This window comes from Petromyzon marinus, chromosome 19 (assembly GCF_048934315.1).
Source record: "Petromyzon marinus isolate PM22_M1 ecotype Great Lakes invasive population chromosome 19, UKy_Petmar_22M1.pri1.0, whole genome shotgun sequence".
NCBI lineage: Eukaryota > Metazoa > Chordata > Hyperoartia > Petromyzontiformes > Petromyzontidae > Petromyzon > Petromyzon marinus.
The window spans coordinates 2,011,871-2,033,228 of record NC_133685.1 but is presented as its reverse complement, the minus strand read 5'-3'; the positions used below and the strand labels follow the sequence as shown (position 1 = coordinate 2,033,228).

At 46.0% G+C, this 21,358-nt stretch overlaps 2 protein-coding genes across 7 annotated transcripts in view; both read right to left on the bottom strand.

The window, feature by feature from the left end:
• Positions 1-401, bottom strand: part of LOC116943942 (signal transducer and activator of transcription 5B-like) — a 56,887-nt gene extending 56,486 nt beyond the window's left edge. For both annotated transcript variants that reach the window (XM_032957308.2, XM_032957310.2), the window contains exon 1: positions 231-401. The gene's annotated coding sequence lies outside the window, so the exon portion shown is untranslated. The remainder of the gene's footprint in view (positions 1-230) is intronic.
• A 9,522-nt stretch (positions 402-9,923) lies between these two features.
• TIMELESS (timeless circadian regulator) overlaps positions 9,924-21,358 on the bottom strand; it is a 29,987-nt gene continuing 18,552 nt past the window's right edge. For 2 of the 5 annotated variants that reach the window (XM_032957316.2, XM_076068047.1), the window contains exons 18-30: positions 20,929-21,130; positions 20,410-20,558; positions 20,200-20,288; positions 19,619-19,748; positions 18,867-18,949; positions 16,657-16,805; positions 15,542-15,842; positions 15,234-15,302; positions 14,548-14,666; positions 13,812-14,277; positions 12,770-12,851; positions 12,118-12,197; positions 9,924-10,966 (exon numbers count right to left, since the gene is read on the bottom strand). In XM_032957316.2, coding sequence (XP_032813207.2) covers positions 10,782-10,966; positions 12,118-12,197; positions 12,770-12,851; positions 13,812-14,277; positions 14,548-14,666; positions 15,234-15,302; positions 15,542-15,842; positions 16,657-16,805; positions 18,867-18,949; positions 19,619-19,748; positions 20,200-20,288; positions 20,410-20,558; positions 20,929-21,130 — 2,104 coding nt within the window. In that variant the 3' untranslated portion in view covers positions 9,924-10,781. The remainder of the gene's footprint in view (positions 10,967-12,117; positions 12,198-12,769; positions 12,852-13,811; positions 14,278-14,547; positions 14,667-15,233; positions 15,303-15,541; positions 15,843-16,656; positions 16,806-18,866; positions 18,950-19,618; positions 19,749-20,199; positions 20,289-20,409; positions 20,559-20,928; positions 21,131-21,358) is intronic. The other 3 variants (XM_076068051.1, XM_076068048.1, XM_076068050.1) reach the window with 3 other exon arrangements.

Below are 21,358 nucleotides of genomic sequence, written 5' to 3'. Positions count from 1 at the left end.
GGCTGGTGAGGCGGGAGGCTTATCCCCTTCAACTCTCACGGGCTCGTGAGAGCCGTGCAAGGAACGGCAGAACGCGAGAAAGGTAACGCCGCGTGAGAGGCTGAACCCAGGGGCGGATGGTTCCAGTCCCTCAGCAGCAACCAGTTTCCTCCTTCTGCCTCGCAGCCGCGGGCCATCGCCACCATCACTGTCATCGTCGCCATCGCCTCCGCTGCCATCGCGCGGCTTACCCAAGTGAGCGCGCGCGGTCGGAGGCGAGGAGGCGAGCGAGAGGAGCGCGGGAGCTGAGGAGCCGAGGTCCGGGGTCGCCTCCTCCTCCGCCTCCCCCCTACTCACAAACCTCGCGCAGGAAACCGTAAACACGGCCTGACGTCACCGCACACGCCTGTCAATCACCACTGAGCCACGCCCACACCGTCGGTTTTGTGTGGGGAGGGGCGGGGGAAGTAACGCCCCTAAAAACGACGTCATCACGCGACACCTGTCAATCTCCAGCCGCGAAGCCTCGCCCACGTCGCAACTTCTGCAGCGTGTGCAGGGGTTTCGAACAAGGGCCAGCTTCCGAAACGTCGTCTGTTATATGTATTCATTTTAAGGGCCATACGGTGTTGTTGACGAACTTGTTGAGTTTTTTGTTCTTTTGTACCTTTGCATCACTGCCAATTTAGACGAAAAGAGCTTTTTAGCTCATCGGATTCCTCCAGGATAACTAAAGTCTGATTCTGAATTCGTTTCACTGGAAAACATATATAACAGGCGACGTTTCGGGGAATGCTCCTCAATAGCACGTGAATATAGACACCCGATTGATATAGCGGATAATAGGAGTTGCAGACTGCGCCTGACATCGTGGGGCCTTATAAGAATTAACTTTTAAAATCAGAATTTGTTTTTATTCTGGAGGAATCCGATGAGCTATGAAGCTCTTTTTCGCAGATGTCCAGTAGGGGCGGTTCAGCAAGTTACGACAACAACAATACCGCAAAACGACGAAGTGCAAAGTACCGCAGAGGGAAAGGTAGGCAAGTTACTAAAAGCAGGATATTAGTACAATTTACACAAGTACATACATTCCTGTCGCTTTCTGAACGCTGAAATGCAGCTAGGGCAAGGCAGCAAAACAACAACAGTCGCAGACCACACCAAGACAACACACGGTCCCTCAATAAAATTGACCATTAATAATGAATAATAATATGTATAACGCGCCAGATTTTGCAAAATTTAACGATCGACACACGGGTAAGGATCAAAGACTCTCGATTAACAATTTTAAATGAGCATACGAATGGTTTACACCGTGGGTTTCTAATGAGTAACAGAGAAAGCGCTCGGTAAATTAAAAAAGCACATTAAAGCGACATTTCGCCCGTTGTGACGTCATCACGCAGATCTAAAGTGTGACGTCAAAACGCCGCAAACGTGACGTCTAAAACGCGTCAGCTGTCTATCATCGCGACAAAGCCACGCCCGCGACGTCGAGCTCGTCTGGCGATTGGCCCCCAGGATTGCGTCACTAATTTCCGGTTTAAAACGCTCTCAAGATAGCAAAGTTATCCGGAATGCGACGTTGCAAGCAATAATTTGTAAAATATTAATACAAATGCGTTTGTATTCTTGGTTCTTTCGGTAAAGTCACGTAGATAGAAAACAAAAAATACAAAAATTAAAATGTAATTGTAATATTTTATTATTTTTATTATAAAAAGTAAAAAATGAAATTTTAATTAGATTTTTTTTTCTCTATCTACGTGACTTTAACGAAAGAACCAAGAATATGAATTCCTGCAGTCACGGAAGTTTTAAGTCAACAAATGCGTTTATTTCGTAAACATTTTTTGTTTGTTATTGAAGGGTTTGTTGCTCACATTCATAAAAATACGCATTGAGATTAAATTATTTTGTTGCTATAAATGTCCAAATGATGGGTCGCTTTGTTGAGCTATCATTTGTGGCCAGGTCGCTTCTAAAAAAGATGTTAGTACTTCAGTGGGCTTTACCTGGTAGGATGGAAATTGTTTTGGTTTACAGTATTTACGTATATGCGTTTGGGTGATTCGTGTATCTTTCTTGGACTTTGCGCTAGTATCGTATTTATGTACTGTTCTTGGAACGTTCTTACTAGGGCTGAACGATTAATCGATTTAAAATCGAAATTTTAACAATGCGATCAGCAAATCGCAAAGGCTGCGATTTTTTGCCATTTTAAAAGTCCTCTTTCTTATTGGAGTTTTATATTTTTTATTATAACTTTATTTAACTTAACAATTGTTCTATGTTTGATTGTTCTATTTCAATTAAAACATTTAATAAATACATGTTGGAAGCAATTAATATCTTTTAAGTTCTCATCCTTGAATTAGAATATATAGAGCAGTTAATATTTTGATGGTATCACGTGGTAATGCTCCATCACATGTTTTAAATCTATTACACAGTGAACATTGAACTGAAGTTTGACTTAAAACATTTTTTATATCGCAAATGAAATCGTAATGTCAGAAAAATCTCAAATTAGACATTTTCTCCAAATAGTTCAGCCCTACTTCTTACCCCGTGCCCCTAATAGACCTCTGTGAAGAAGACATAGCTTATCGGATTCCTCCAGTATAAATACATATTCTAATTCTGAATGTACCTATTTATATACCAATTTAAAAACCATTAATCAGGACACATTTAACATGTCTTACCTGGTCCCATGTTGTGCAGTGCATTCTCCAGCTCTTATCCACTCTGTCTCTTAGGTCACTCTGTTCATGTGATATGTAGAAGGCAATTGCCCGAAATGTTGCCTATTCAAAAAAAATACTTCAAGGCAACACCGTGTTTTTTGTATGTATGTAGAACTTTTTTCGCACCGTACGTAACCAACCGCATTAATCGGAGATGCGGGGGAAGTAGAGCAAACTAAACATCAAAATAAGTTGTAAATAAATGAGTTTTCAATCGAGAACGTGTTGTTTTTGTTTGTTGGGCAATGAACGAGACTCAGCCCCTAATGTGACGTCAAAACTCTCCTGTCAATCATCGACAGATTTTCGCCAATGTCGTGACGTCATCCCGGATGGTGACAGCTTAATGGATTATGACGTCACGCACAGGACGATCAGGACAAGTTTTTTGCGTGAACGTGGCGTAGTTATTTATCTTAATCACGAAGGAGTTTAGAGTAATTGGGCAAAACTTGAATTGATACCGGAACGAAAAGCGAAGAACCCAAGTGCCGAAAGAAAGTGTTTGGTGAGTGAATATTAACCGCTATGCCATGTGCATCAGAATCATTGACATTGTCCAAATAAAATGGAAGAAAAACCGAAAAGTGCGCAAATAAACGTGGAGAGGTGCGTGCTGGGAATTACACTGAGCCAGGAAGAGGAACACGCGGATTGGCGAACGCGCGCTAATTCGCGACAGCACTTTGAGTGTGAAGAAAACTTCGCCGGCTTGGGCGGGACGCGTCGCGGTGATGATGGGCGGTGGTCGAGACTAACGACGGAGTGGTCAGAATCACAATGTTTATTTATACTGCAGGAGGAATCCGATGAGCTGTAAAGCTCTTCTTCACAGATGTCCAGTGGTGGCACGGGTGTCAGAAAGTTACAAAGCTTGGAACACGCTCGGTAGGTGCGTTCACCGTGGCGGAGACGGGAGTCATGAAATCATCTGGTGTGCAAGAGCCATCTGGATTGCTACGTCGCAAAGACTGTGAGAGATAGCAGATGGCTTCAAGTGGCCTTCATCCAGCCATGAATTGACAAATTGCCATGGTGTAGAGGATTGGTAACGCAGTGGTTCGCGTGTACTGCGCTATCAATCCGACTACCTGAGTTCGTTTCACGGCCACGGCTAACATCAGTGGCGAGTGATATTCGTTTCACGGCCACGGCTAACATCAGTGGCGAGTGATATTCGTTTCACGGCCACGGCTAACATCAGTGGCGAGTGATATCTGAACCGGTCCTGGCTCACCTCCCACACTTCACTGACTCGTCAGAGTGATGAAGTAATATGTACCGTCAAACTAATCACCACGGCCGACAAACAACAATCGTGGGGGGGGGGGGGGGGAGAGGAATCATCCAGCAGCGGATTGACAAAGTGGAGAGGGGGGTCTGTAAACATTACATTCACTCGGCGACCCCGTGTGAACCGGGTAAGGGAACGGTCCGTAATCTTTGGCAGCGCGAGCGATACGTCTCCATAACTGCGCGGTGAAATGAACGGACACTCGTGGAGAGACTTCTTATCCCCAATGAACCCGGCACGAAATATTTGTTAAAAAACATTTTTATCATTTCTTGCCAAGAAACCTCCCCCCCCTCCACCACCAGCCCCGCCTCTCTCGTGTGCATGGCAGTGCGAGGCGCCTGTTTTCGTTGGAACGTGGCTCTCTTTCTCGCTCCAAGCCCTAACGCCGCGACTACTTTCTTGCACGCTTACAGACGCCGGGGATTAATATCCCAACGATGAAATAAAAAAGAGACTTGGGATTATTTCGTGGACGATCCGTGTAAAAAGAACAGAAAATAGTCGTGGGTGCGATGGGCAGTTATTTTTTCGTAATTATCACCGGAGACTAATTTTATCCGGAGCTGTTCGGGGCTAAGCTCCGGAAATATCACAATGTTTACTCACCCCCCCCCCCCTGCAACCAACACCCGACAAGTGGTGGGTGTGTGGGGCCCAGGAGGCTGGGTTGGTCCACAAAATATTGCATGAGAAATTAAGCCTTGATCATCATCAGCCATGGCCATCTACCACTAGATGAAGGCATCGCCAAGTCGCAGTCACCTCTCACGATCCTGCGACGTTAATAATCCACGAAGCGCCTGGGCACGATCTTGATTTAATCCCCCTTTCCTTGGTGGACGCCTTTCTCAGACGTGTCCCGTTCCTTGCCCCCCCCACCCCATCATCATTCTTGAGCATCGTCCATTCTCTCTTTTAGCGACGTGTCCTGCCCAAAGCCACTTACTTATATTAACATTTACCATAAAAAAACCCACAACAGATCTCTACAGGCGTGTATCAATCTATCGCTGAATGAAGGATATTCTCCCAACGCAGTGTCGCTTATGGTGTCGCTGGACCGTACTTTACCGCATTCATCAGTGCAGTTTTAATGAAGGGGAAGGTTGGTGTTCAGGACTAGTGCAGACATCACCCGCACCAACTGCTGTTAGCTGTGGCTGGGAATTGAACGCTGATCGCCGGGTTCATAGCAGTGCGCTAACCCATTGTCCTATTACCCAGTTATAGAGGTCATATATCTTCACGAAAATAAATCATTGCGGCTACAGGTGGCTGCCAAAGTCATCTTAATAATCCTGGCAACATGACATCGTGATGAATGCGTGGTATGATTGAACTGCCAAAACCTACATTTTCTTAAATACACATCCAAGTCATTTTATAAACCACGTGGTATTTATTTATTGAGTACTCGATGGTGGTGTTCATGGAATTTCACATTGTGGGAGTGTAGAATAATGCTTATATAGGGCATAACCAGTGCCTACACATACATGATGGCCTGGCTACTTTATCATCATCATTGCTCAATGTCCAAATAAACAAAACGCACGTGTTTTTTTTAAAATCAGCGACTTTTTTTTTAACAAGACAAAAAAACATCGATTTTAAAACCCCTACAATTACGGAACCAAATGCTATAAAAGCAAACAAAGACAAATTAAATTGAATAAAATATATAAGGGAGGTCAGGGGAGTTCAGAGATCAGAGCACTCAGCGGAAATTGCTGAGATTACAAAGCAGCCGCCTTCGATTACCCGGGTTCTCAAGTGTAGCGAGTTGATGGTCTCATGCTCGGCATCACCGATTACACAAAAACATCCCCATCACATTTAATACGATTCTCTCATTGATTTTGGTAAATTTCCACCTCTGACAATTGAAATTATCGGGTTGCCTGTCACGCTACGAACATTATTACCATTATTGGCAGGGCGTGCAAGCTCCCCTACTTTGTGGAACAGAGGTAACTTGAAGGGATCTCGGCAGCACGTCTGTGATATCCACTTCAATGGGGCAGTTCTCCAACACGAAGGATTGCACTGCCATGCGAGAGATCCGAATATATATACTTTATACTGGTAGGAACGAAGTTGTAAACTGAGTGTACCAGCCTGCAATAGATTAATGTGTCCGTCCGTCCCCTTTCAATACTTTAACGAAGTGAAATCTCGTGCTGTTGGGTGTATAATTTGTCCGACAAACCGTCAACGATTTTGAGGGCAAAAAAGTGGGAAGACGCTCTCAATTTGCACAATTTTACGTAACAATGTCATAAAATTGCGCAAAATTCCAATGTTCCTACCAGCCCACCCTGCAGGGACCTGTTACTGGTAGTAAACTGAGTGTACCAGCCTGCTAGATTAATGTGCCCGTCCGTCCGTCCCCTTTCAATACTTTAACGAAGTGAAATCTCGTGCTGTTGGGTGTAAAATCAGCAATAGACAGCGCAGAGACTTGTCCTACCAGCCCACCCTGCAGGGACCTGTTCTTTTGACACAGCGCTGGAAGCACAATCAGGATGAAATTGGTAAGGAAAGGATACAAATAAATAGATGATGAATATTAAACCAGACTTGTGATGTATCTATCTGGCCCTGTGACCCAAAAAACAGCAGCACATCTTGTCTCATGAGCTCTGAACATTCATAAGCGGTCCGCTCTTCTCAGTGTCAGTTCAAAGGGAAGAGCATTCCAAAAAACACGATTCCCAACGTGTGTCAGTCATCACCCGGGATACAGGCAGGTGGTGGGTGGGGGTCACGCTATTGAAACTTTACACGTATGCTGCCTTGGTACCCAATGGCACTCGTCCACACAAATGCACTCACACTGCAGGTCAAAAACTCATTTTTCCCTTTCCGTTTCTTTCCTCGCACTGCTCCACTTTGGAATTCCCTCTCCTGTCGTTTGTTTCCTTGAGTTTCTTATAACTCTTGTGCAATTCCAGAAACATCTATTGATCCTTTAAGAGTGATATTCGTTACTGGCCTCTTGGCATTGTGGGCTTGTGCTTTCATAATAATTACTAAAATGAGCCAAGAATGTGTGCAACGCTCGTGACGTCACTCCACGTCGACCAGCCCCCCTCATTCATAATCATGAACAGGTTACGTCCTCCAAATAGACACACCCCCTCATTAATAATAATTAGCGGGTGACGTCACTCCACATGGGGGGGGGCGAGGCGCCTCCTCCCCCCTCAGCGTCAACTCACAACCCTCACTACAAAGGCAGAACCCTTATCACGTGACGCGATCTCCGTAACGCTATTGAGACATCAAAGTAAAAAGGACGTCATGATGAACAAGGGATTATAACCTTAACATGAAATAGGTCTGTGTCACCGCGCCCTTACACATTGCACACGAATTGAAGCAATGAATATCACGTCGGGGTCTGCTTTTCGCTTGCAAGTTTCAGATTTACTGCAATACACCCGTCCTTGGACGGGCAAAAGGCGAGTGATATATAAGGACCAAATCATGTACACAGCTACTACCAAGCAAATTAAAACCCAACTACCAAGAAACTCCCAAACTTAATAAACAAGTAAAGAAATGGCAGCAAAACACTCGTAATTTTTTAAACGGTTCAGTTTTTTTCTCCAAAAGCACTCCAGTCCGCCATCTTCTGCAGCAGTAAAGTCACGAGGGAGGACGTGTTTGTGCCATTTTCGTGAAGATGTAAATCTGCCCCCACCCCACCCAGTGGTGTCGGCTGCACCGGACATCATACACACGCTACTTTCTGTCCGACCGCAACCGTTAGCGCTAATTAATGCCTCGTCTGCCCCCCCAGCACGGAACTGGGCTGGGGCTACATGATCCTTGGGTGTGATGTCATGCAATGCCCACACATCATTTCAAGGAAAAATGCAACTCGATAAAGACAAATAGCTATTATCTACTAGATAAATGTCCAGGATGCGTCCCGGGCCATCTGACAAGAATTTGAAGCTCCATTACTGTATTCGTTTAAAAAAAAAATGATATCTAACGGTTCACTGAACACAACCCAAAGGTCTAAAAACAGCGGAGAGTAACAGGCAGCAAGATGAACGTTATAATGTTTGAGATCACAAGTTGACACTTTCGTGAATTGAGCAATGTTTCAAGAACATGGGGGAAAAAAGAGACGATGGGAGGCACTTCAAAAGTGTATCTACATGAGGACAGAAGTAGAAAGTGTACCTTTGACCTGTAGTACCTTTGACCTGTAGGACACAGTATCGATGAGACAAAACCGTCAATCGTGCCAATTGCATCCCATAACGCTGTACATTAATTATACAGAAGGACCATATGTACACAGCTACTACCAAGCAAATTAAAACCCAACTACCAAACTGAATAAACAAGAAATGGCAGCAAAACACTCATAATGTTTTAACGGTTCCGTTTTTCTCCAAAAGCACTCCAGTCCGACATCTTCTGCAACAGTAAAGTCACTAGGGAGGACGTGTTTGTGCCGTTTCGTGAAGTGTATCTGCAGGGCAGAAGCAGAAAGAGAAGTGTACCTTTGACCTGTAGGACACCGTATGGATGAGACAAAACCGTCATTCTGGTAAACCGAGTCGTCAAAACGGATGGAGGACTAACACAAATTGATCTCTATGGTGTGGCACTACTCAAATAAAACAAAAGCTATCAGACGAAACAAATGTGCCGAAACGTTTCACATAGAGCCAGATTAAAAGGATTCCTTTCAAAACGTAGAAAATTAGAACCCACCTCAAGGTAGTTAATTCTCTAAAAATGTTCATGGGTATTACTTCGAGCGGAGAAGTGGTGCCACTGTTAGCACAGCGCACTATAAACCTGGCTTCTGAATTCGATTTCCAGTCATGGCTAACATCAGTGGCGATTGATACCTGAACCAGTTCGGCTCTCCCCGTTCACCAACCCACATTGACCACGGTGAAGATTTGGGCAAACGACTCCCAGAAATCACACTGCGTGGAGACCTCACGTCCAGCAGTGGGTTGACAAATTGCTCTAAATGTATATTTATTCTCACTTGCACGAAAGGGCATGTTGTCTGCACGGCCGCATTGGACTAGTTTGCATGCGAAGTAAACTTACGTGTCATTCCAAAGGCAATCCAGAAGACAGCGGAGGCGACTACCCCAACCTGGTCGCCACCCTTGGCATAAGCCCTCTTTGAAAGACGTGTCACTCGACCGAGGCAACAAATGCCCCTTCACCAGCGTCAGCGGGAACCAGAGGAAAAGAAGCCAAAAAAACGCCATTAATCAATCGGACACGCGTTTCATTGCACGAAGCGCTGCCCGAGATCCTGAGATGACCTGTATTTACAATTAGTCATCCGGCTTAAGGAATCCAGATGCGCTGTTGGGTTTCATGCACACATAACATTAAACGTTCGTTTTAAAATTTAATTTATACTCGCATTCATCGCGCTTCGGTGATGTGTACATTTTAGGGCATGGTGGTGCAGGCAAGAGTCGCTGCACTACAAGGTGACAGAGATGGTAGTACAAAAAATTGGTTTGTGAGCCCATCTGTTTGGATCTTTGTGTGTTATCCCCTCAGATGCACGGGTATATTTTTTTCTGAGTGAATAAGAAAAGACACTGGCGAAACATACCAAAGCAGGTCCCTCCTGAAATAATCTTAAGACCCAGTGAGGCTTTCCCAGATAAATTACATTATTATTTGAACACAGATGAAGCGGGGGTGCAGCGGTGTTCAATTGTAGTTAAAATATTTGGGATGGGTTCTCAAATTTTAGATCCTGAGCTGACCCACGGTTCATTGCTCCACGTTTCAAGAAAAGTCATCCTAACACTTTGTACGACATTTTGATTCACTGCAGCCAACTCTTGCTTGGTAAAACTGAACACATCCAGAGTGTGGACAACCTGAAAATTACCAAGATATTTTTTTTATTCATGTAAAGTTATTAACACAGGCAATTTCACACAATCCAGACGAAAAACAGGCTTAGTTGAACTGATCATTACCAAACTTTCCACACACGACCCTCCAACAACAACGGGTGAAACGCTGCAAAGCACTTAAGCAATTGATGAAATGAAAAATGAGAAAATTCCAGCTGCATTAGAAAGAACGCTATACCAGCAGACTATTTGTGTTGGCTGCAAAAGACTTAACGATAATGAATGCAGCATGGTCACTGGTCGATGGCTTGATGAGAATACAGTTGCTGGTGTTGATGGCCTAAAATGACCCCATTAAACAAACACATGCGGTGCAGTAGTCCAGCTGTAGACACAGCTGGAAGGGAACATGCAGATTTCATACATGACCAAACCGATACACGGTGAAAATTTCCATTACCTCATTGACTTTATTGAAAAGCAAGAACTTTTGAAAAAAAAAGATTTAAAACTGTATCTCGTTGCAGAAGAGTTCCATCAACTGCACGTGCGAACGCTTAAAATTCATGTGGGGATTTAACGTGGAAAAATGTAACACTTGAGTTGCATTTTTAGGCCAATGGAAGGGAGCACAGATGATTCACGGTCAACCAACCCCCACGAACTGCACATCTTGGGCAGGCCTTCAACCAGCAGTGGATGATCACTGATGATGATGGAAGGGAGCAAATGCACTCCAATGAAGCTTCTTCACAACTGTTGTGGATGTTCCTTGGGCGGGGGTCACTCTTCCAAGTCCTCGTTAAGACCATGACGAGCCTACGGGTCAAGATGCCATGACATCACCACGTGACGACGTCTCGGCCATCAGGATCTCGCTCCTCACTCGTCTTCATCCTCGTCGATGATCACTCGCTGCCTGGGCCGTCTCGCCGGTACGGCCTCGTCGCCCGAGCTGGAGTCGTCCAGACGGGTGACGACGGGGCGACTTCCTGGGGAGTCCTCCACCTCATCTTCCACCTTGTCCTCCATTGCCTCCGTCTCCTCAACCAGCACGCCTGCTGCTGCTGACGCACGGAATCAATCCCCGCAGGGCCGCTCTCAGAATTAAACGCAAATAGCAGAGATAACACCTGCACGGCGCTGTCAAACACGCATGCGCTCCGTACCATTAAAGGCTCTCAAACCTGATGGGAATAATGATGATACGTGGGGTTCATTTTTCACACTGCTGCACGGGCACTTAATGAGTCAGGCCCCTGTTGCCAAGGCAGCTGTATCTGATGTGTTTTATACAATTAATGTAATGGCATGACTGGGTCCGTTTTTCAACAGCACGCATTATGGATGGATCGGTCAAAGTTGACGCGAAAGCGTGGAAAAACCCACGCAGCCTCATTTGGCTTCACGCTGTGCAGCCCGAGTTGAACCACGCGGTGAGAAATGTTTGGCGTGCGCCAGCAAGGGATGGGGTGAGGGAGACGATGCAGGGATACAGCAGACAGAGCAGACAATTAGGACTGACGGTATGCACTCTATTACACAGAGCAGTGGTGGAGCAAAAGGTACAATACCACATTCGTCTTGAATACTGCCCTAAAAGGAAAACTAAATAGACAAGAAGTGACTTTTTGTGCAATAGTCCTTTTTCAAAGCAGAGAGTGAGAGAGGCCGGAGAGACTGAGTGAACAATAGTTGGAGATTGCATGATACCCCGCGGGACCCTGATAAAAATCAGTTTAATAATGTTTATGTTTTAAAACTCTTACATTGACATATAAAGTTATCCATTAGCATATATTTAGTCATAGAATAACCCTTCAAAGGTCAAAAATACATCTATAAACTAATTTTCTATAAAAAGTCAAATTATCTTGTATAGAAAAGGATTTCTAGAGCAGATAATTTCTCTTCATATATTGTTTCCTATATTCTCCATGACTCCGATGATAATTTTGTGTTATGCAGTTTTGTGTTGAAAAGGACACCTCTAAAGACAGCGTCCCGTGCCTGTAACATCTGGCTGTTCACCAGCATTGATTCAAGCAAGCCTGACTCTGCTGATGAGACCCCGTATGCCAAAACCGCTCCAGTCTGTTTGTGCAGAACTGACATTGCCAAAATGACGAACTCCCCAGAACGCCATGCGACTGATGGGATGTGTAGAAAAAACAACGTCAGAAATGACAAGGAGGCGTGTTGTCTGCTCATTAGATACCCTCCGTGTCGTTGTCGTCGTCGTCGTCGCTGTCGGGCAGCAGACGGGTACGCTTCGCCGGTCGCTTCTCCCCTCTGCCCCTGCGAATGAAAGCTCGCTCACATGAGAGGGCCGGCAACCCATTTCCCCCGACTTCTGCACGTCAACCTGTCATCTCGTGGCCTCAGCGGGGTAGTGCATTTGCCGCTTGTCGCGGGGGTCCCAGAGTTCGGGCCCGGCGGCCGCCCTGGTTGTTACCGCGGTTTTAATACCCACAGAAAATCCACTGCGAAGCCGTCTGCTTCACAGTGGATATTTTGTTTCACAGCGGACGTTAAAGCTCCCCTCTCAGTCCAAATTATTATGCCACTGTGTGCTGGCGTCATGGTCCGAATTGGCTAAATTCGAAAAATTACCGGCAAATTATGCATCGGGGATTACACATAGCAGAAATTATCGCCCTCTACTGGCAGACTAATGCCTGTTTGCTGGCAAAATGCTGAGTCCCCTTATGCCCAGAGGGATAGGTGCCACTGGGGGTGCCCTTTCAAATGTTTGACAAGAGATGTAAGTGACGCTAATCACATGCAAAGCGCTCCAAGTCTCCCCGGTGCTCTCTCAAAACAAATCACAGTATTATCTCGTATGCCCAGGTTCGACGAAAACTCTTCACCTCTTCTGCTCCTCCTCCTCCTCCTCCGAGTTGGTGTTGCGATTCCTTCTCTTCTTTTGCGGCTTGTCTACTGGCACCTTTGCTGGATGTAAACAGGGGTATAAGGAAAGTATATTTACCGTACGCCGATGGGTTGCGTGTGACAGCATGCAATGACGCGTTGAACCGTTGATTCAGAGCCATTCTCACGCTTACGGTGCATTCACCTCACCGTGCGTGTGACAATCGATTATTTGAAATTGTCTACGTTATATGAAAGTGGTTCACACGATTCCTGTAGCCACAAAGAGACGCTACATTCACCAATACATTAAAAGGAGAATCAGTTCTTGACTGAAATTTGATCCACGATTGTGTAAATGTATGCAATTGCAAGGCAGGGAAATCATTACATGTTCTAGTGAAACAATGTGGGTATGCTAACAATGTGCTATGCATGGCTTGCTGACCTGTACATACTGGACAACTGTAAAAAAAAGAGCTTCATAGCTCATCGGATCCCTCCGGTCTAAATAGAGAGTCTGAATGTTCTGAATACGTTGGTTACATTCCACATTACAAGTATTCTAAGCATGATAGTCTTGAGACAAGGTGAGGCTTTCCGGAAAAAACAAATTGCATAATTTATTTATTATTATCACTGTAAAGCTATAATCCCTGCAGTCTCATTTCGAGGAGTTCCTACCACTTCTTGGGCACTACATTTTAGCACTGAGAGATAGAAAGATGACAGTCAGAGACACCATATTAAGAAAAGGCTTGGGCTGAACACATTTGAAGAAGAGTTGATAGTCTATGATTGAGACTAACAATGGAGTGTCAGAAGAGGAAACGCACCAAAGACCGAAGAATTTCGATCTTGTGTAGGAGCTAGATAGATTGTTCCATCACAGGACCATGGAACACGGCGATGGCATGGGGTGACCTTCATCCAGGTGTGGACCAATCATAGCTAATTATGATATCATGACTCTGCCAAAACTGATTATAATTAGAATAAAAAATAAACCGATGGGCCGAAAGAAAATCTGGGGATGCTTACCACGGCGTGATCGTGGTTCCCTCTGTTTGCGCCGCTTCAGGAGGGCCTGCAGGGCCTCGGCACGTCGTCCGCCACTCTGCGATATGACGCCATGTCCCCCGTCATCATCATCGTCGTCATCCTTGTCGCTGTCATCGTCGGGGACGCGGGCATGAGTGGACAGCGGGGGTGGGGACGACACTCGGCTGGTGTCGCTGTTTATCCCACGTACGGGGGACGGCACAGGGTCCGCCGCCGCTCCCCACGAAAGCTCCCCTTCCTCGGAGCTCTCATCTTGCGCCTCTCTTTCAGCGGCTGAATCGTCACTGACTTCGTCATTGTCTCCGCTGCCGGCGCCGTCGCCGTCACCAGCGTCAGCGTTGTCATCATCGCCATCATCATCATCATCCGTGAGGGCGCTCAGGCAATCGGAGATCTCGCGCAAGCGGCTAGGAGTCAGTTCTGCCGGTATTCTCCAAAACGTCTCCTGTCCACATGCACAGAAAAAAGCACTTTAAGTGAATTTAAATTAAGCAGCTCAAGAGACAAGGATAGTCTTATATGCAAAAGAGACCATGATCACCAAAATAACAAAATAAAAACCATGCAAATATAAATGATAGCAGATGTAACAATTAAACGCATTTGCATAATAGGGAAGACAATTTACAGATATTATTATTGTATGGCATATATAAATCCAAACCATATTGTAATGTATCGCCATTGATCACCGTGACAGGGAGGAACAGCGTACTTCGTGATTGGCCGGCGAGCACACACCCAGCGCGCGTAGCAACCGACGGAACACCCGGTTCTCCATGGCGTCCTCGTTCTCCTCCGAGAGCGGCACCAGTGGCACCGGCAGGGAGATCCCTGCATGTCAGTGTGTGTAGGAGTGGAGGGGGTTAGATAGATGTCACCAGTGAACCACTCAAACATAACGCAAAAAGCTTCGCAGGGGGCAGCTGACTGAACGGTCTCTGCTGTCTTTGGCCGGGCAGCTTGGATGCCAGAGTGCCGAGCTGACACCGCTGAGTTCCTGTGTTCAAATCCGGGTTTCAGCCGCCCAACTTGTGGTTAAACAGGATTTGAAGCATCGTGAGTTGATGGGTACACAAAGAAAAACTCATCACGTAAAATTTGTTTCTGTAGTTAATTTGTTTCAATTCCAGCTTTGAGATTAAAAAAATATACATATTGGCGTGAATGTCATGCGGCAAACATTACTCTAAGTGGCAGGGCAGGTGGACCAGAGGTCATATGAAAGGATCTCAGAGTTAGCTTTGTGATATCTGTGCTTCTGTAGGTTCTTCTCTACCAAGAAGGGTGCTACTGCTCTACAAGAGAGCTGAATGCGTACTTCGTGATATGACACCGATTGCAGAATCGATATACAATTGGTGAAAATGTATAAAAAGCAAAAGGACTTTGGTGTCCCACCATCCTCTTCCCGGTCATCGGCTGTCCGTCTCAGGCAATTTCCAAGCCACAGTACAGGCTCCGCCAGCCCTGCCAAAGAAATTCACACACACACACAGGGCATCAGAAAAGTCAGTAGAATAACAAATCTCGTATTAGCTGCTGTCAGAAATTATTTAAATAAAAGCACTCGGAATAGTGGTGTAGCACGGTTGGCATGCCATCACCCCCCCTCCTCCCCTTCTCTGTATCCCAGTGTTTGGGCCCCAGAGCAGTTACACCGCCTGCACGCTCATTAGCTACGGCACCGACTCGGGACGCAATAGCACCTCCTCTGCGAGCCTTCGCCACCAGCTTGCGCAGCTCAGCAGGGCTGGTCTTCACAAGCGGCCGGGATTTTCTGCGAGCATTCCGGTTGCCTCCCTGACTCTTCCTGGGGCGGACGGGCCCTGCCCGGGCGGGCCCTGCCTGGGCAGGCCTTGCCCCGGCAGGCCTTGCCCCGGCTCGCTGGATAGGTTGATCGTCATCGCTGCTCCCTTCGTCCTCGCTGCTTTCTTTCTCATCGTCGGAATCCACATCTAGATGATCGTGGTCATCGCCCCATGGGTCGGCATTGTTGTTTGAGTTGGCCTGTAGGTGCAATGACAAGACATCAAATGCAGTCACAGATGCACACACGCATAATTGTCTCAGGGCCCTAATTTATGCTAAAGTCCGACAAAGAGGGAAATAATGATCGATTCATTGATATAAAACAATTCGTATCTTCACAATGGATACGTCAAATCTTAAGGGCGAAGATTGTTTATATTTGAGTCACGTGTATTGCTTGTAATTGGTTCTTAGAAACCATGGAGTGAATATAGATAGTAATCCATCATCAAGCAGAAAGTAATAAGATATGTGTATTGAATCCATGGACGTAAAGAGGCTGTGAACTCTAATAAATGCATTCCTAAGTAAAGAAATTCTAAAATAAAATCATCATCATCAGTATCACCATGAGCCATGATTTATACACCTCTGGATGAAAGCCTCCCCAAGTTGTCAATATCCCTCACCCTGGCGCTACAAAGAATAAAATACACACACATACATGCCCAAAGAAATCAGGTGCACAGGACTGCAATACCATGGGACCTCCTTTGCAAGTACCACAATATGAGAATAGGTTTTCTCCTTTTTTCTGGCAACAAAACAGATGTTAAGATGTTAAAACACCAAACTGAATCCTTTTACAAGGAATCATGTCGGCATTAACCACAATACTTGTGGTCAGAATGCAAACAAAAAACACTCCGATAGTATATGCATTGTCTTTGAAACTGATTGGTCCACACCAGAGACAGCTTTAACACCTGTTTTGTTGCCAGAAAAAATGGGAAAACCTATTCTCAGTACTGCAATAGCGCTGCATTTGTGTGCAAGCGGAATTGCTGCCAACCTTGCCAGAGGACTTTCCGGAGCTCTTCGATGGGCGTTTCCGGCGCAGCTGTGCCCGGTCAGATACCAGGCCCATGCTCAGCAGCTTGTCCGCCACCTTCTTGCGTGACCTCTTGGCCGTCAGGTTGCGCACGATGTTGTCCAGCAAGTCTGTGGCAGGTCGGAAGAACACTTACCACCATCAGGGCCATCAAACACCACCACCCCCCCCCCTCCCGCGCGAACTGGCACCACATTCAAACGGAAGCTCAAGCAACAACATGCGCATTTACACGTTTAAATTAAAGTACATGTGCAGTACAATGTGTTGCACATCTAACAGCTCCATACCTGTCTTGACCATTTAAGCGGCCCCACCAAGCGCAGTGTTTCTGCACAGTGAAACTGTAACTCTACACATACATTCACAAATTCGAACTTTTTCACACACAGTGATGACTTCTTAATCTTATGTACATCTGCTTACTTACATTGTACAGTGAAGCATTTTTCCCTGTTTGAACCGGTTTGCAAACACATTTTGTCGAGTATTACTTTTCTGTACATGTTCACACATCTAAATCCCCCAGCAAGTCAGATATATGACATTATACTGTAAAACCTGTTAGTCCGTTGCTGGATGAAAGCCTCCCCATGCTGAGCGGGTCCTTGGCAGTTATTTGACCATAGTGACCTCTGCTGCCCACACTGTAACCTACAACACCTGTTAGGCATGGTGATGGCCGATCCCAACTTGCCTATCGTCAGACACATTACAAGACCAAGCGCATTCCAGATGATTTAATCATAAGCAAATTACAGTGTTTGAATAAGGAAAAAAAACTTGATGAAGAACCATAATTACAGTTTAGAGTCTTTAATCACTTCCTCTGATCATAGATACATAATTAATGCTTATTCAAAATTAAGATGTAAAATAGCCTGGTTCTAATTAAATGTTCAAGCTACACAAAACAACTCATTAAAAACTAATCGGCCACAATCCCAGTGGTGGACACTCCTGATAAGTCACGAGACTCGGCGAGGTTCTCCCCCATGAATCAGAATATTTACATCAGAATATTTATTTACACTGGAGAAATCCGATGAGCTGTAAAGCTCTTTTTTCACAGATGTCCAGGAGGGGCAGGGTCAAAACTTTAAAACAACAAACAGTACAAAAACACGAGAGGAGTGCAAAGTATAGGAAAGGTAAAAAAAAATCACTTAAAAAAATATACAAAACGAAATATTTTTTTTATCCTACCAGGTAAAGCTCACTGAGCTATTAGCTTATTTTTCAGAAGTGACCTGCTCACAAATGGTAGCTCAACAAAGTGGCTTATGTGGAAATTTCAAGCAGCAAAATAATCTAAACGCACGTTTCTAATTGACTTGCTCACGTTACCGTCGGCGGAAGTGGCTCTACTAGGGGGAGCATTGATGAGGCCCTTTCGAGGATATTATGGCCTATTCTTCCATGATGGCCAGACGTCTTGGGAAGAGTATGCAGTACCCACACTTTACACCTGCCACACATGACCTCTCGATCGACTGTGGTGAAACTATTCATGGATGGGCAAAGGCGGGGGCGGACTTCAGAAACTGGGTCAATGTTGCCACTGCTGTGCCAAGAGAGAGACCCGCAAATATCTGGTTTGCAAATTCAAGTCTAATAACCATGACACCACAATACATCCCTCAGTGAATAACTACATCATTATTATTAAATATAATACCAGCTGTGTGCAATCACAGTCGGAGTCATGATGACTTTTGAAACTACTCAATGAAATTAATCTATTATCTGTGGTGTGTTTTTTTTCAACAGTTGCCAAGCAAATAACCCAACGGTGCAAATACGTCAAGCAGACAGCAACAAACAGCACTTTCCTTTCAGTGATAGGTAAGCGTTAACATGTGTCTTGAATTGAGCAAGGCTATAAGAGCTTGGGAAAAGAGAAGATGGGAGGAAATTCCAAAATGGAGCAGTGCGAAGGAAGAAAGAGAATTGTGACCTACAGTGTGATGGTTACAGCTTGGATGAGACAAAACAGTCGAATTGGTAGATCGAGTCCTCAACACGGGTGGAGGAATCAACGAGTGAAGTTCATGGGAACGGTAACTACGATAGTCACGATAGAAGAGTGGTATGGAGGCGAATTAATGCCGGTAAACCAGTGACTGGAGTGAGAGCGTGGTTGAAGCCAAGTGCTTGCGCCAAGCGGTCACCATCGGATTTGTGGAATTCCTCGAAGAGACGTTGCAGCTCCATCTCCTGCTCCTCGCGCCACAGCACCAGCTTGACGCCCTTCCTGCCAGGTGAAGAAGACACCTGGCGTCAGCCCACCGCACAGCATGCGTAGCATTCACCCTGCGAGATTGAGCATCCCCAACCACACCCCCCCGCCCAGGTGGAACAGCTATTGAAAGACGCTTGTGCCAAACACAGTGCCACAGCCCACTACAAGCCAATCCCTCGCCAGTTCATCATCGGGGATTAATGTCAGCTGGGTCTCAGGATGGGCAACCCAGAAAATATTTCTGCACCCGGAACACCAATCAGAATGCCTCTTGCTATGAACGTGATTACTAGTCATGCTCCACCTACTCTAGGCACCAGTTACTTGGGAAATATTCAGTGAAGAATTAAGGCCCTGATTGTCATCAGCCATGATCAATCAAATTGGGCGAAGGCCTCCCCAAGCAGTTGCCATTTCTCATTGTCTCATGATGCAACATCCAGCAAGCTCTTGCACTTGAGCCAAATTAATTGTTCCATCTCTACAGTGGACAAACTCTCGGGCATGTTCCCTCCTTTGGCTGCAACTCCGTCATTGGTATTGATCATCGACCATCAAACTTTCAAGTAACATGTCCTGCCCAAGCCCACTCTCAACCACCCAAGTGGAATTCAGCTGGGGGCAGTGGGTGATTTACGGCAGGGTGTGGTTGGTGGGTGTGACGTGGTGCTCCCAAGCGACCTGCGCTTGAGTTCCTTGGACGAGTTGACCAGACCCTGCCGCACCAGCTGGGCCACGATCTGCTTGCGCGTCCTCGTTGCATCCCTGATGTGTTCCATGATGTGGTCTACAACATCCTTATCTTGACTCCCTGGTACACAGCACACGAGAGAAACACACCCACAGACACACATATGCACAAAGATACACACAGGTACACAACAACAGCTGCCATACGCCGCTAAGTGACGGTGACGTCACTTAGCGGCAGGTCACACACAGATCCAGCTGTTTTATATATTCTCAGAGATGACAGGCATATACACCACCTGTGTTCACGACAGACACATGAACAGATTCACGTAAAGTTCCCCCGTGTCGCCTTACAGACTGTTGGGGCAAATATTATTCGTGAGCACCTATTAAAGCTGACACGGCATATAGCATGCGTGGCCGCCTGTTTCTTAAAAATAGAATTAAACAATGCATCAAGACGTTAAAAACCATGTGAAAAGTAATACATTCTTCAATAGAATCTTCATAATTGACCTTATCACAGCAGAGGTGGGCCGGCGAATCGTTAATAACATCTCACAACTTACCTCCAATCTGGTCCTGGAACTCTGAAAACAGCTTGTCAAGCTCTGTCTGCTCCTCCTCCGTCCAGCGTGGGCCCTTTTTGCTCAAGCCACTGCACACACGCGCGCACCAGCACCAATTGGAACGCACATACAGACATTCGGGGTGTTGAAAGTGGGCAAATATTCGCAATATTTTTTTGACAAATACCGAGTTTGACGACTGCACCTCACCCTCCATCATGAGCCGATCCGTAGCCCTCGGTCATCTCGTGCACATTGGCCGGCGACTTCCAGAACAGTAGCTCCACAAAGCTCTTGTTGTTCTGTGCCGCCACTTCAAAGAACTTACGGACAATGTGACGCGCAAACTTGGACAGCTCCTGCGACAAAAAAAATACACAATGTGCCTTAGTGTTACATGGACATTTTATCTCTGTAGAAATGTTACTGTGGCTCATGCACTGCCCATATGTTCACGTTTAATGCCATGGGACTCATCAGTGAAGGTCCCCCCCCCCCCCATGAGAATGACCTGTGGCTCGTTGGTGCTGGTCTGGCTGTGCCGGCTGTCCCTAGTGCTTGTTGTTGGTGCTGTGTCTGCCATGACGGCCCTCCCCTTAAACCTGCCCATCTACCCAACAAGTTGGTAAAAACACAGCTGAAAAATAATCGATTTGAATCGGTTTGCCACCAATCGTGAATTTGTTAACAATTTGTTGCTGGATGGCTGAGCTGTTATGCAACTGTTACCTGGTACACGTGAGCGGCGGGGTCCGCTAGTATGGCCTGGAAGACGCGGAACGCGGAGAGCTGGAAGAGGAGCCCCTCCATGTGCAGCCCCACAGTGACACGATGTAGAATGACCACGATGCAGTGGTTGGTGTGTGCGCTGTTCTCACGGTAACCCCGCAGTAGAGACATGCATGCCTTCATCACGGGTGCGCTCGCAAACCTGCAAAGTGCCAAACTGTCAGTCGCCAGCACGGGTGACCACCGCACACCAAAGATCAAAACAAACTGCGCATCCGCGCGGTATATTTATTATAGCCCTTTTGTGAAATCCACTGCTGGAGGAAGGCCTCTTCACGCCAAGTCAGCCATAAGGGTTGTTCTACAGTGTGAGTTAGTGAAGGGGACCGGTTCAGATTTTGTTTGCCGTTGATGTTAGCCGTGGTCAGGA